The sequence below is a fragment of the Dysidea avara genome, chromosome 5, assembly GCF_963678975.1.
Source record: "Dysidea avara chromosome 5, odDysAvar1.4, whole genome shotgun sequence".
Lineage (NCBI taxonomy): Eukaryota > Metazoa > Porifera > Demospongiae > Dictyoceratida > Dysideidae > Dysidea > Dysidea avara.
In genome coordinates, this window is record NC_089276.1 from 20,616,800 (window position 1) to 20,631,766 (window position 14,967).

At 39.5% G+C, this 14,967-nt stretch overlaps 1 protein-coding gene and 1 long non-coding RNA gene across 3 annotated transcripts in view; one reads left to right on the plus strand and one right to left on the minus strand.

The window, feature by feature from the left end:
* Positions 1 to 3,706: 3,706 nt before the first annotated feature.
* LOC136256326 (uncharacterized) lies at positions 3,707 to 4,552 on the plus strand. 2 transcript variants are annotated; one of them, XR_010701438.1, is made up of 5 exons: positions 3,707 to 3,737; positions 3,787 to 3,970; positions 4,029 to 4,106; positions 4,159 to 4,304; positions 4,356 to 4,552. It is a non-coding gene; the product is annotated as an uncharacterized lncRNA (long non-coding RNA). The 2 variants fall into 2 exon arrangements; XR_010701437.1 differs by having other exon boundaries at positions 3,787 to 4,106.
* Positions 4,553 to 6,017: 1,465 nt separating this feature from the next.
* The window catches only part of LOC136255095 (uncharacterized), a 29,870-nt gene continuing 20,920 nt past the window's right edge, over positions 6,018 to 14,967 (minus strand). Inside the window, exons 2-4 of the mRNA XM_066047815.1 lie at positions 6,801 to 7,302; positions 6,220 to 6,747; positions 6,018 to 6,176 (exon numbers count right to left, since the gene is read on the minus strand). Coding sequence (XP_065903887.1) covers positions 6,018 to 6,176; positions 6,220 to 6,747; positions 6,801 to 6,941 — 828 coding nt within the window. The 5' untranslated portion in view covers positions 6,942 to 7,302. The remainder of the gene's footprint in view (positions 6,177 to 6,219; positions 6,748 to 6,800; positions 7,303 to 14,967) is intronic.

Sequence of the window (14,967 nt, forward strand, 5' to 3'; positions counted from 1 at the left end):
TGCTACTTCAATGTGATTGGTTATTAATCACGTGTGCCCATGGCCCCAAAACGCTTAAATGACCACGGATGCGCAATCCACGACATCCTACGGATCACGTGATCACTTTTAAACCACAAAAATGACGTTACACCGGAAACGCTGGTCGAGTCAGTAAGCGCCTATAGGCGTTTTTTTTTGCGTTCTTATTACTGTGCACTGTTTAAAGCGTCTGGGACTTCTGTCTGACACCCCTGTCTGATACGGTAAAATGGTTGATTAAGGCAAGGATGAAGGCATATGACAGGTAAACTTTTAAGATATTAAATGTGTGCACTCACACACCAAATACTGCAATTTCTACACCTTTGAACAGAGCATGTTCAGCCTTGACATCCTAGTGGCCAACACTGAGGCTTAGCAACTATTAGTGCAATACCATGTAATACAGAGCGTGCATTGATTTTGGGTTATGTAAGGGCCATTTACAAGATGCAAATTCCAGCACTGGTTTTGAGGATGCTGGGGGCTTTCACGGGTAGTAGGTGGTGTGTATTTGAGAAGTTGTGTGATTTTGTAACAACTGTATATTGTATAGTCTTGTAAATCTAAGATACAGTCAAATCAAGCCTCTGGTTGAATTATGCTATGGGTGTGAAAGTATTGCTGATGGTTTATAAATCAGATTTTAAAATTGTTAACATTACAGATATTTAATTTCTATTAAATATTTGATTGCTCAATAATGACATACTGTGAAAGATTAGAAGTTACAAACATGATGAAATGGTGTCCAATTATGTAGAACAGTCAAACTATAGTGGTTGTTTCATAGGCTAAAGCGACAGTGAATGATTGGATTAGAGGATTAACAAATAAATTCTGCTTTTAAAGTTTCTGTGAGGGCATGCCAACATCTATCTCCTTAGAAATAGTTGTATCAACCAGAAAATACCATTTATCCTTAGCAAATTTTCATTGCCAACGACTAACCAAGCTTGCAAGAATAGAGCATGTCAGCACAAACTACATCCAGCATCGGGATAACCCTACATCACAACAATCAGGCCGTAGGGTCCTCCCCCAACACACACACACACTTTGACAAGCTACCCCAGACAGCCAAGATATTAGAAACGGTATTAGGCAACATGTCCAATGATGATCTGCTCCACAAGCCAATCACACCAAATGACGGTTGCCAAGTTGGTAAGTTCCCCAAACAGGAGCCCCTACTCCCAGCAACCAGCCAACTGTATCTCTGGTCAATGCCACCCATATTACACTACAACACAATTCAGCTCCAATAAATATTGAAATATAGACTACCAAAATAATAGAAACTATAGAAGATATACATTTGATAAATTTCAAGTGTCTTTCCATGCATTACAAAACTAATGCACGGATACAAAAACAACTGTATGAAAATTATCCACAGTATGGACAAGTCACTCTGACGACCTCCAACATGTGTGTAAACACCACTCCACTGGCTCATCAATGAGCACTACAAGAATTTAAATATAAACACACATCAAATTGATATGCATATACATCCTCAATACAAACACACAACTAACAAAATTGGGACAACAAATCACTGAACAATCTGACCCACTTTGTACTGACAACTCAAATACCAGAAAAGGAGAATGCAAACACAACATGAAAGTACAGATAATACGTGAGATAGATCCCAGCAACGAATAGATCTAACATTAGAATTTATGTATAAACAGACTAAAATGTGTCTATTCACAAGGTCTCAACTGGATAGAAAGGGACAAGGAGACCAGACACCTACTCTACCAACAGCACTGATAACAGTAACCCCTCATCACCACGGAATGATAATAACAAAAATAAAAAATCTGTAATTACACATGAGCTCACTTAATCCTCAAATATTCCATGAAAATCCAACACCACTTCACGGATGACAACCACTTCACGGATGACAAGTGAGCTGTAGTAATCCCACCCCAGTGGTTGACGCCAGCATTGACACACATAGCTAAAGAAAAAGAGGAACAATAACATTGAGCTAGTTATCCAACCAACTAGCGAACCATTCAACCTTAAGCACAAGAATAACAACCATTGGAGGCATACAAATTACAACATGTGACACTGACACACACACACACACATGTACGTACATTCCATTCAAGTAGCTACAGTGTATAGACACCATAGGTTCAGAACATAATTTTTTTTAAGCCACAATTGAAATAATGCATAAGAAAAATTAATAGAAAACTTACGAATTCACTAATGTGTATGTACAAAAAAATGAACTTGTTTTAACTGAGTGTAATGGACGGAGTCAGATCAAGACCAACAGCCAGGATGAGGATGTCTCTGACAACGACATAGAGGTCCAGCCTGTTACAACTGGCACGCCAGCTGCCACTAACGATCTGATGTCATCATTCCTTGAAGGGAGAAGGTCACTGATACATAATGGTTGAGCCTCTTCATCACCAGCAGCCATTGCTACTGCTGTCACCAGCCCCACATTGGATACAGCCACTCCTACTCAAATGGCAGCAGTAGCCAGATGAAAAGTGGGAATGGCAAAGATAATGATAATGATCATGATCTATTATTAACACAACTCATCGCTGATGAGCAGCCAACAACCAACTCAACATCTATTGAACAGGTGAACCAGCTCCAGCTGGAGAAAGAACTAGTGAAAATTAGATTTCAACTAGCCAGGTCAACAAGGCAAAGAGACATACAGTAGTGAGACAATCAGGATGGCACTGGCCCGTGGCAGTGTACCACCTGGAAAAATTGAGCCAAATATCATGTACAAAGACGACAGGGAATTCACCCCCAAGTGGATACAAAAACTGACTGCGGCTGAACAAGAACTAGCTGCAACTATCGTGGAGCATCTAACCAAACTAATCAAAAAAATGTGATAGTCACATCAGGAAGCTCACCAGTGAATCCCTGGCCACAATGAAGAGACTTGATCCAGCCAATGCAATCACCCACTTCAGGGAGACACTGACTATGGCCAATGAGGAAAGACTAAAGTAAAACAGAGACATAAAAAAGAGGAATCTACAGTCGAAAAGAACAACAGGTGGCACCCCACCCCCCAAAAAGCACAGGCCGGTTGAGGAAGGCCATCAACATTTTGCACTATTATAATGTATTTGCACAATTAAGTTTCACTGTAATGTAATACCAAATGTCCGCAAAATTATTTGCTAAATTCATAACTAATAGTGAACTTCTAAACACCGGTATATGTCCAAAATAATTTGGGACATATCCTCAAATACTTGGAAATATGATGACCAATGGAACTCCATTGGAACATAATTCAATGGCGTTCACATCAGAGAAATGTTAACAATGAACACAAGCTAAAATACTTACATGGGGCACAAAAGGTTTCATAGCAACCAATCCACACTTTGATGAAAGGACCACTATGCCCAGAGCTTTCCAACCCCCCCCCCCCCCAAATTTGTGCTACGGTAACTGAGCCAAGGATGATTCCAGCGAAAGGCCTATGGAGCGGCTGGTGGTGTTAAAGCATTTCCAAAAAAAGCCCTAATACAACTTATCTTTACCAGGATCTTAATAAATATTACAATAGGATCGCAATAACTTATTGATTGTAACGTGTTCTGTGATTTACATCCTAGGCAAACCAGCTGTGCTGCCTGCCTAGTAATTAATAATAAAGAATAAAGAATAAAGAAAGATAGTGATGTATTAAGGATTACTCCCAAGTAAGTATGTTGATCAGATAGATTTAAGATGTGATTATTGAGGGTTTAGACGTGATTGAATGGTGTCAAAGATCTTGTACAACGTATGACAGTACATTTACTAACATTGAATCTAAGTTGCCAGGTGTTTGCCCATTCTGATAACCTATTCAGGTCTTCTTGAAGCATGTTGGCGCCTTCTGCACTGTTAATAACTCTGTAAAGTAGACAATCATCAGCAAACAAGCGGAGTGGTGAGTTGATATCTTTAGTAATGTCATTAATGTACAACAGAAACATTAATGGTCCGAGCACTGTGCCTTGTGGTACTCCAGAAAGCACTGGTACTGGACTCGAGGATTCACTATCTAACACAACACACTGGGAGCGGTGAGTAAACCAAGTTTGGATGCAATTATAACTATTGCCATTAATTCCATAGAATCTTAATTTAGTCAGTAGTCGCTGGTGTGGCACTGTGTCAAATGCTTTGGAAAAGTCTAATAGGATGATGTCTATTTGTTTTTGGTGATCTAAAGCAAAGGATATATCTTCAGTTAGTGTGATGAGTTGAGTTACACATGAATGGTTTGCTCTGAATCCATGCTGATATTCAATTAATATGTTGTTCTGATTTAGGTGGCTCATGATAGAGTGATATATGATATGCTCCATGACTTTAGCACAAATGGAGGTTAATGAAATAGGACGATAATTAGCAACATTACTACGACTACCCTTTTTATGTACAGGACATATATTAGCTTTTAGCCAGTCATTTGGTAAAAGACTTGTAGATAGAGATTGAGTAAAAATTATATGTAGTATCGGTGTTATTCATCTGCACAGTGCTTTAAGATGTAAGATGATATATGGTCTGGTCCACTGGCCTTGTGTTCATCAAGTGATGCAAGTAATTGGTATATTCCAGCTTGAGAAATAGATATATCAGGCATGTTGGGAACATCAGTATGATTATCCATAGTTGGTATTGTTGACAAGTTTTCTTCTGTAAAAACTGATTTAAAGTGACTATTCAAAGCATTAGCTTTATCCTTTGCACTATGAATTGGTTGATCGTCTACAAATAGTGCAGGTATATTGGGTTTGTCTTGACACTTAGCTCTGATGTATTTCCAAAATTGTCGTCGGTTGCCACTAAAGGAGTTATCAAACAGTCGTTTATAGTAGTTGTTATGTGCTTCTTTCAATTTAGTGTTTATGGAGTTCTTCATTTTACAGTAAGCATCCCAATCATGTTGCAACTTACTTCTTTTAGCTTTGTCGTATAATCGTCTTCATACTTTCATGTCTGCTTTAATTTGCCTATTTATCCATGGTAGTCTATTACGCGAGTTGTTCACTTTGTGTGGAACATGATCAATAACTGCTTTGTCAACTGCCTCCTTGAATTCCTGCCATAGTTGATTGACAGTTCTAGATTGAGGATCACTGTTCAGAAAATTATTACTAAAGGTTACAAGATCATTTTTTATTGACTGGAGGTCTCCTTTATGATATAGTGCAACACTATGTTGATTTTTACCTGTTGTTGGCTTTAAGGTCAAATATGATTGCATCATGATCAGAGATGCCAGGTACAGTATTAAGATTAGAAATATTTGGATGTGTAGAAAGTACTAAATCCAATATATTATTCTGGCGTGTTGCTTGATGTACAAACTGCTCAAGACCAACATCATTGATTATTTCTAAAAATAAGCTATTCAGCCTACTGCCATAAGTTGGTGTACTAATTTGGCCATAACCACTATTCCAGGTAATGCCTGGAAAATTGAAATCTCCCATTAGGTACAGTCTTAGATTAGTTCAACAGGTTAGATAATAATAGATGGAGTTGCTCTATTGGATACAAGTCAGATGTTGGAGGGCGATAGAAAGCACATAATGTGGATAGGACATTGGTTGGGAGGTGTTAGTTTAATCCAGATCAGTTCGGCTTCTGTGTCTAATGATGGTTCTTCTAGAACTTGCAGCTGCTTCTTTATGCACAAAAAAAACTCCTCCACCACCCAATGTTCAGTCTTTCCTAAACGCATTGTATGTATCAGGGAATATCTCAGATGTGTAAAACGATTGGTCGAGATGAGATTCGCTACCACATCTTATATCAGGATTGTGTTCGTTCACAAGAGCTAAGAAACTGGCCTTTTTGCATCACTTCGCAAGCTGCAGCAATTCAGATTTAAAATTTTTAGTTGATGAGTAGTTAATTGGATATTATTAATGGATAAAACGTCAGAATTATCACTCAAATGATTAACATTAAGATAATTAGTATCAGGAACTATTCACTTCTCCAACAGGGGGAGCATTACTTGCACTAGTTAAGTTACGATATCTTCTAAGTACAATTTCACCGTTGAGTATTATTAAATTCTTCTCACCCCTTTCTCTCCTTTGCTTTAGTTCTTGTACTAATTTCCTGTGCTTGTCACGCTGAAATTTGGTCATGTCATTAGAAACATAGATATTCTTATACTGTGAATGACGTCAGATAATAAGAATGAGAAACTATGAATTCTTTATGAGACAAATCATCTAATACAATAAGTAATGGCCTAGTTTTGTCTTCAGTAGGTTTGCCCAGTCGTAGGATTTTGGTGACTTTTACGCCAGTGTCAAAGACAGTTTTACAGAGGTCTGTAAACCATTTCTCATCTTGTAATGGGCTTGTTTCAAGTAAATTGTAAATTATCAAATTGTTTTTTCTACGTTCTCTGTCATCCAACTCTTCAGCAACAGTAAGAAATGTAGATGCTGGTGACTCAGGTCGTACAATAGGTTGGTTCTCCACACTGATTAATTCTGAGGTCGTCTCAACTTCACTACGTAGAACATTGTTTCGAGACTTTAAATCATCAACTTTCATGGACACCTCAGAAATCAACCGGTGTAGGTTTGTTTGTTCAGCTTGTAGCGTTCTCAAAGAAGGAATGTCGACCTGCTGCTCAAGGTTGGCATAGTGGGCATATACAAGTTGCTTCATGCGACTATTACAATGGTTAGCCTCACAGAAATACAACAGATTATTGATATTTGCACACACATCACTGAACTTACCATATAATTCATTAGAAATACCCTCACATTCTGCGTGAGCCCATATTCTGCACAGGTCACAGTGGACAGCATTACTTTCTGAGAGACAAGCTTCACTACAGTGTGGACATCGCGCTCCAGGAAGGGATGCCAAAGCATCATTTCTACTGACTAGGGACGAATCTCATAGGTACTTCTTTGCCTGATTAGTCTCAGGAGACATTGACTCTGAGCTTAGTTTTCTTTTTTCACCATCAGCCATTGTTTAAAGATGTTAGCTCCAATTGACGCGTACTATCCGGGCTGTCATGAACTCTTTACCAATCATTAACATGAATTTATCAACTTTTACCATCAAAAATCAAATAAAATCGTTCCTTTGGAAACATTTCATTGACAACTTCAAACCCACTGATTCTCACAAACTGCATTATCTATGCCCCTGTGGCTCCTGTATAAACAACTCCTTCATGAACTTTGAACATCTCTAGTCCTATACAGTCAAGTAATTTTCAACCTGTAACTGCAAATTATGTAATTTATGTTAGGTGTAATTTGTAAGTTAAATAATTATAAGTTTATTTAAAGTGTAATTATAAGTAATGTAGTTTGGGTACTGGCACAGGATGCCAGTATTCCATCAGTGTAGCAACTCTTAAGTTATCTATGTCAACATGTCAATTCCCCTGTACATCATTGTTGTTTACACTGTAAAGTTTTAAATAATAAAAAATAATAATAAACGAAACACACAAGAACGGGACAACAACTAAACAGTCAAACGTTCTCGGGTACCGTTACGAGAATCACCACGGTACCACAGCTTGTAGATTTGTGACGGTCAGGAACGAGAAATTCGAAGAGGAGAAAAGTAGCGCCGCTACGATCACGTGATACAAGTTTTCTTTTTCCACCATCAGCCACCGTTTAAAGATGTTAGCTCCAATTGACGCGTACTATCCGGGCTGTCATAAACGAAACACACAAGAACGGGACAACAACTAAACAGTCAGTCAAACCTTCTCGGGTACCGTTACGAGAATCACCACGGTACCACAGCTTGTAGATATGTGACGGTCAGGAACGAGAAATTCGAAGAGGAGTGTCACAGTGATATAATGTTTCCCCGGGTAACGTGTTTCCCGCACACATATCCCTAGGGATCCGTGTTTCCCCGCACACATATCACTAACTCGCTAGCGACCTACAAGTCACAGTGATGTTTCCCCTTTATAAAGTCATGTGCAACGTACGTAGTGTTAGCATATAGGCGCGCATGCACTTTTAATAATCATAGCTAGCCATACCTATACAAGTAGTACTATAATTATACATGTTGATGGAGGAAATCAAGCCATTCACTGGCATTCAACTATGACTGCTAAACTGTGCTGTGATTTGGCTATGTAGCTATAGCATCAGTTTAATAAAACAGTAGCTACAAGTACTTGTATACAATAAAATACTATCTCTAGCTATATAGATTAAATCATGTGATTGCAGCTATGTATAACTAATCAATGTAGCTACAGCTTTGACATGCAGTCAGTCATTATCTACCTCCTTGCCGGTTCTATCTGGGGTTCCCCTAGGGAGTATTTTGGGACCCCTACTCTTCATTATTTACATGAATGATTTACCATCTTGTGTTACCATCAGTAAAACTTAACTATTCATTGACGACACCAAGATTTATAATGCTGTTTGTAGTCCTGGAGATATTTAACTGTTTCAAAATGATTTAGACTCAGCAACTTTGTGGAGTACGAGATATACTATGTTCTTTAATCCAAAAAGGGTGTCCACCTATATTAATGCAAAAATCATCACTAATTACCAAATAGCTGACACACAGGTTTTAACAAAATAATTCACATAAAAATCTCGGTATTATAATATCATCAGACCTAGCAGCTTTAGCAAGTATCAAACAGTGACAGCCAAGAGAACTTTGTATATTTCCTTAGTGAGATCGCAAGTTGTATACTGTTCAGTGATTTGGAAACCTAACCATATCAAGGACATCACAAATATTGAGCAGGTCCAGAGAAGAGCAACAAAGTTTATTTTAAATGACTATAGTTCTGATTATTAGTATAGCTAGCTAGTATAATTATTGTATTAGCTTATATAGTAGCTATATAGCTAGTTAGCTAACTATAGCTATATACATGCAATATGCATGGGTGTCTATTAGCTAGATAGCAATATATCTACTGAATGGTTGGATAGTGTATTGTTTTCAACTAGCCATAGGACCTTGGAGTTACTGCACGATGGCTATATCTTAGTGGGAAACACGGATCCCTGGTGATATATGTGCGGGAAAACACGAATCCCTAGGGATATGTGTGTGCGGTGAAATATTTAAAAAATCGCTACGGGAAACACATATCACTGACAGCTTTTGGTGGGAAACACGGATCCCTAGTGATATGTGTGCGGGGAAACACGGATCCCTAGGGATGTATGTGCGGGAAACACGTTACCCGGGGAAACATATATCACTGTGACACCGGAACCGGTTATGAACGTGAACGTGAGTATGAACGGCCATTTTACTGGCACAAGTCCATCATTTACTGTACTATCAAGCACACCAGTTGTATCTAGGTGAGCTAGGGTTGGTACGCGTCCAACATGCCGCCCGAGCAGGGGCGCACGCAGGAATTTTGAAAAGGGGTTCAGGGGCGGATCCAGAGTCTGGAAAGAGGTGGGGCACCTTGCTGAAAAAAATTGAAGACCAAAAAAAAAAAAAAGGTCACAACAATAATAGCTAGTTATCCTTTACCAAATATATTATCTAATCCAAAACAGCCAAGCTGTAAAAAAAGAGTGCGGCCCTGAGAAAGGCTATGGTGAAAAAAGATGTGAAATCCAAGGTGGCGGCCAAGAAATGGCTGTGATAGTAGGTTAATGGTAAAAATTTTAATAACGACAAGTCAGGTGAATTTTGTGCCAAGACCGAGCGGCACCAAATTCACCTGAATTGTTGTTATTAAAATTTTTACCATTAACCTACCATCACAGCCATTTCTTGGCCGCCACCTTGGATTTCACATCTTTTTTCACCATAGCCTTTCTCAGGGCCGCACTCTTTTTTTACAGCTTGGCTGTTTTGGATTAGATTTCACTTCTTTTTGTATTTGTATACCCCAAAGCCGGCCTATGGCCGGCTTTAGGGCTTTTTAACCTGTCATTTTTTCTTTACTACAGGAAGAAGAAAATATGAAGCAGGGTGATTTCTTTGTAGCTAACCTCTCTGCAAAATGGTCCTTCTGGCTGATCTCTCTACCGGATGACTTGTTTGTAGCTGAACTCTCTACAGGGTGATTTGTTTGTAGCTGAACTCTCTACAAGGTGCTTCTTCTAGCTGATCTTTCTACAGGGTGATTTGTTTGTAGCTGAATTTTCTACAGGGAAATTTGTTTGCAGCTGAACTCTCTACATGGTAGTTTCTTTGTAGCTGAACTCTCTACAATGTGACTTCTTCTAGCTGAACTCTCTACAGGGTGACTTGTTTCTAGCTGATCTCTCTACAGTGTAACTTGTTTCTAGCTGAACTCTCTACAGGGTGACTTGTTTGTAGTTGAACCCTCTACAGGGTGATTTGTTTGCCTCTACAGGGCAATTTGTTTGTTTGCAGCTGAACTCTCTACATGGTAGTTTCTTTGTAGCTGAACTCTCTACAATGTAACTTCTTCTAGCTGAACTCTCTACAGGGTGACTTGTTTCTAGCTGAACTCTCTACAGGGTGATTTGTTTGTAGCTGAACTCTCTACAAGGTAACTTCTTCTATCTGATCTTTCTACAGGGTGATTTGTTTGTAGCTGAATTCTCTACAGGGCAATTTGTTTGCAGTTGAACTCTGTACATGGTATTTCTTTGTAGCTGAACTCTCTACAATGTAACTTCTTCTAGCTGAACTCTCTACAGGGTGACTTGTTTCTAGCTGATCTCTCTACAGTGTAACTTGTTTCTAGCTGAACTCTCTACAGGGTGACTTGTTTGTAGTTGAACCCTCTACAGGGTGATTTGTTTGCCTCTACAGGGCAATTTGTTTGTTTGCAGCTGAACTCTCTACATGGTAGTTTCTTTGTAGCTGAACTCTCTACAATGTAACTTCTTCTAGCTGAACTCTCTACAGGGTGACTTGTTTCTAGCTGAACTCTCTACAGGGTGATTTGTTTGTAGCTGAACTCTCTACAAGGTAACTTCTTCTATCTGATCTTTCTACAGGGTGATTTGTTTGTAGCTGAATTCTCTACAGGGAAATTTGTTTGCAGTTGAACTCTGTACATGGTATTTCTTTGTAGCTGAACTCTCTACAATGTAACTTCTTCTAGCTGAACTCTCTACAGGGTGACTTGTTTCTAGCTGATCTCTCTACAATGTAACTTCTTCTAGCTGAACTCTCTACGGGTGACTTGTTTCTAGCTGATCTCTCTACAGGGTGACCTGTTTCTAGCTGAACTCTCTACAGGGTGACTTGTTGCTAGCTGAACTCTCTACAGGGTAATTTGTTTGTAGCTGAACTCTCTACAAGGTAACTTCTTCTAGCTGAACTCTCTACAGGGTGATTTGTTTGTAGCTGAACTCTCTACAATGTAACTTCTTCTAGCTGAACTCTCTACAGGGTGACTTGTTTCTAGCTGATCTCTCTACAATGTAACTTCTTCTAGCTGAACTCTCTACAGGGTGACTTGTTTGTAGCTGAACCCTCTACAGGGTGATTTGTTTGTAGCTGCACTCTCTACAAGGTAACTTCTTCTAGCTGATCTTTCTACAAGGTAATTTGTCTGTAGCTGAATTCTCTACAGGGCAATTTGTTTGCTGCTGAACTCTCTACATGGTAGTTTCTTTGTAGCTGAACTCTCTACAATGTAACTTCTTCTAGCTGATCTCTCTACAATGTAACTTCTTCTAGCTGAACTCTCTGCAGGGTGACTTGTTTGTAGCTGAACCCTCTACAGGGTGATTTGTTTGTAGCTGCACTCTCTACAAGGTAACTTCTTCTAGCTGATCTTTCTACAAGGTAATTTGTCTGTAGCTGAATTCTCTACAGGGCAATTTGTTTGCTGCTGAACTCTCTACATGGTAGTTTCTTTGTAGCTGAACTCTCTACAATGTAACTTCTTCTAGCTGATCTCTCTACAATGTAACTTCTTCTAGCTGAACTCTCTGCAGGGTGACTTGTTTGTAGCTGAACCCTCTACAGGGTGATTTGTTTGTAGCTGCACTCTCTACAAGGTAACTTCTTCTAGCTGATCTTTCTACAAGGTAATTTGTCTGTAGCTGAATTCTCTACAGGGCAATTTGTTTGCAGTTGAACTCTGTACATGGTAATTTCTTTGTAGCTGAACTCTCTACAATGTAACTTCTTCTAGCTGAACTCTCTACGGGTGACTTGTTTCTAGCTGATCTCTCTACAGGGTGACTTGTTTCTAGCTGATCTTTCTACAGGGTGATTTGTTTGTAGCTGAATTCTCTACAGGGCGATTTGTTTGCAGCTGAATTCTCTACATGGTAGTTTCTTTGTAACTGAACTCTCTACAATGTAACTTCTTCTAGCTGAACTCTCTACAGGATGACTTGTTTCTAGCTGATCTCTGTACAGGGTGACTTGTTCCTAGCTGAACTCTCTACAGGTGATTTGTTTGCAGCTGAACTCTCTTACATGGTGGTTTCTTTGTAGCTGAACTCTCTACAAAGTGACTTCTTCTAGCTGATCTATCTACAGGATGACTTGTTTCTAACTGAACTCTCTACAGTGTGATCTGTTCATAGCGGAACTTTCTACTGGGTGATTTGTTTGCAGCTAATAAACTCTTTGCATGATTGTTTCTTTGTAATTGAACTCTCTACAAGGTAACTTCTTGTAGCTGATCTCTTTACAGGGCAATTTGTTTGTAGCTGAATTCTCTACAGGGTGATTTATTTGAGCTGAACTCTCTACATGATGGCTTCTTTGTAGCTGAACTCTCTATTAGGTACCTTCTTCTAGCTGATCTGACTACAGGGTGACTTGTTTGTAGCTGAATTCCCTACAGAATAACTTGCAATGTAATATAACTGAGTAAATTATACATGCAGCTGAATGCTTTATTAGGGTGACTGTTCTATTAGAGTATCTCGATCTCGCATTTGCTGCACCTAGTTGCCTTTCGAATCATAACTCAGTGATTTGTAATGCGATTCTTCTGTACTACTGCAAGAACTTTCTATGATGATTATTCCAGCTACATACTGATTTTCAGCTCGTTGCTCTAAGCGGTTTGCCTGGTAGATACGAAAACTAATAGTTTTTTATTCATAAAAATCGATCGCGTAATTTTGACACAGGTTGGGTTTTGTGTCATATCTCCATGGTCTTTATCCCGATTTCTTTCAAACCACAAAAAGGCACTCCTACGATGGTTGCTCCATCTACATATCAATTTTCAACTGATTCCTCCTAGGGGTTTACCCTGTAGGCGTGACAGACCTTCGACCTTATATTACGCAAATAATCGGTAATAACTCCGTGAATGTTCATCGGATTCCTACCAAAGTTGGTACGGAGATCCGCCTTAATGAGCCCTTTAAGTGTACCAAATTTCAGCCCAATCCGAGCACGCATTCGTGTTTTATGGCGAATTTTGCGAAGTGTGCGAAATGAAGAAGATGAAGAAAAAAACGAAGAAATTAAAACGAAATTTTGTTCGCTCGTATCTCGGAAATGGCCGGAGCGATTTTCTTCAAATTTGGTATGTAGATTCCCCTAACTGGGCGGCACGTCTCTAGCAAATTTGGTTCCAATCGGATAAGGAATCACAGAGCTACATAGGTGTGAAAATTGCGTTTTCTTTCTTCCTGTTAATATACTCACGGTGTGGCGCGCCGGCTTCTTGGGCCGCACGACACACTATCGTGTGTCTTGATATCACGTATGTTATGTAAAATAAAATCCTATTTATAGCTTCATAAGTAAGCTGCACTGCCTCATGAACATTGTGACTGCTTTATTAGAGTAATTGACTGCTCTATTAGAGTATCTCGATCTTGTATGCAATTTCTTGGAAGGGGGGGGGGAGCATTTGCCCCAAATTCCCCATCCTGGATCCGCCATTGGGGTTTCCACTACAGCCAAGTGACTGTTATATTAGAGTAGTTTATGTTGCCTGACAGCTTTAATTAGAGTATCTCGATCTTTACACCAAAATCATAAGCTATAAGTGTTGCTATCGTGTGAGAAACTATTATTTAACTAAGAAAGTTTGCAATGTGTCCTGTTCCATGATAGATTCCAGATTCTGGAAACCTGAAGTTTCAATTTCTTAATGTTGAAGTAGTGTGTAAAATCCAAAGGGGTTTCAGGAAACCCCCTCGGTACGCCCCTACCGAGTATTCGACTTTAGGGCACGCGTCTAGTAGGTTTCCCCGAGCATTCAACTTTAGGGGATGCGTTTAGTAGGTTTCCAGAGAATTCAACTTTAGGGCAAGCGAAAGGTAGTTCCTTAGCGTTAGGGGTTGGGAGTTAGTCTCGCGTGGCCAGACCGCTTTTTTCCCGTGTATTGGGTGGGGGGGAAAGGGTCTGGTACAACTCCAATAGCTGTTTACTTCTAAGCCGTCCCCATGCAGACACTGGGGACGCTAATTAAATAACATTGGCCACAAAGGAGGCGCCATGACGTCAGTAAAACAATGAAATATTCGTAACACTCCTGCTCCGGTTGTGAGTCTTGTTACACGATGAGGATGAACTTTCAAGATGCTTTAAAAGAGACTTTTTTTTTTAAAGAGACATCGGACCAAATGAAGATTCATTTAAAGGATAAACAGATCGAAGCCATCTCGAGTTTACACTAACGTCATTGACACCTCCTTTTGCGGTCAAAGTTATTCAATTAGCGTCCCCAGTGTCTGGGGACGGCTCAGAAGTAAACAGCTAGTGGAGTTGCACCAGACCCTTTTTTCCCCACCCAATACACGGAAAAAAGCGGTCTGGCCACGCGAGACTAATTGGGAGTACCGCGTTGCGTAATACTATTACTTTTGTGGTAACCAAGTAACATTGAAATACGCTATAAAAACAGTTAATATAACTCAAGTTACTTTACATATAAATGTAACGCGTTACCTAAGTAATGTAGTTACTGTAATGGCAGTGGCGTAGCCAGAAAAAAAAATTACCGAGGCAAAGTAAGTT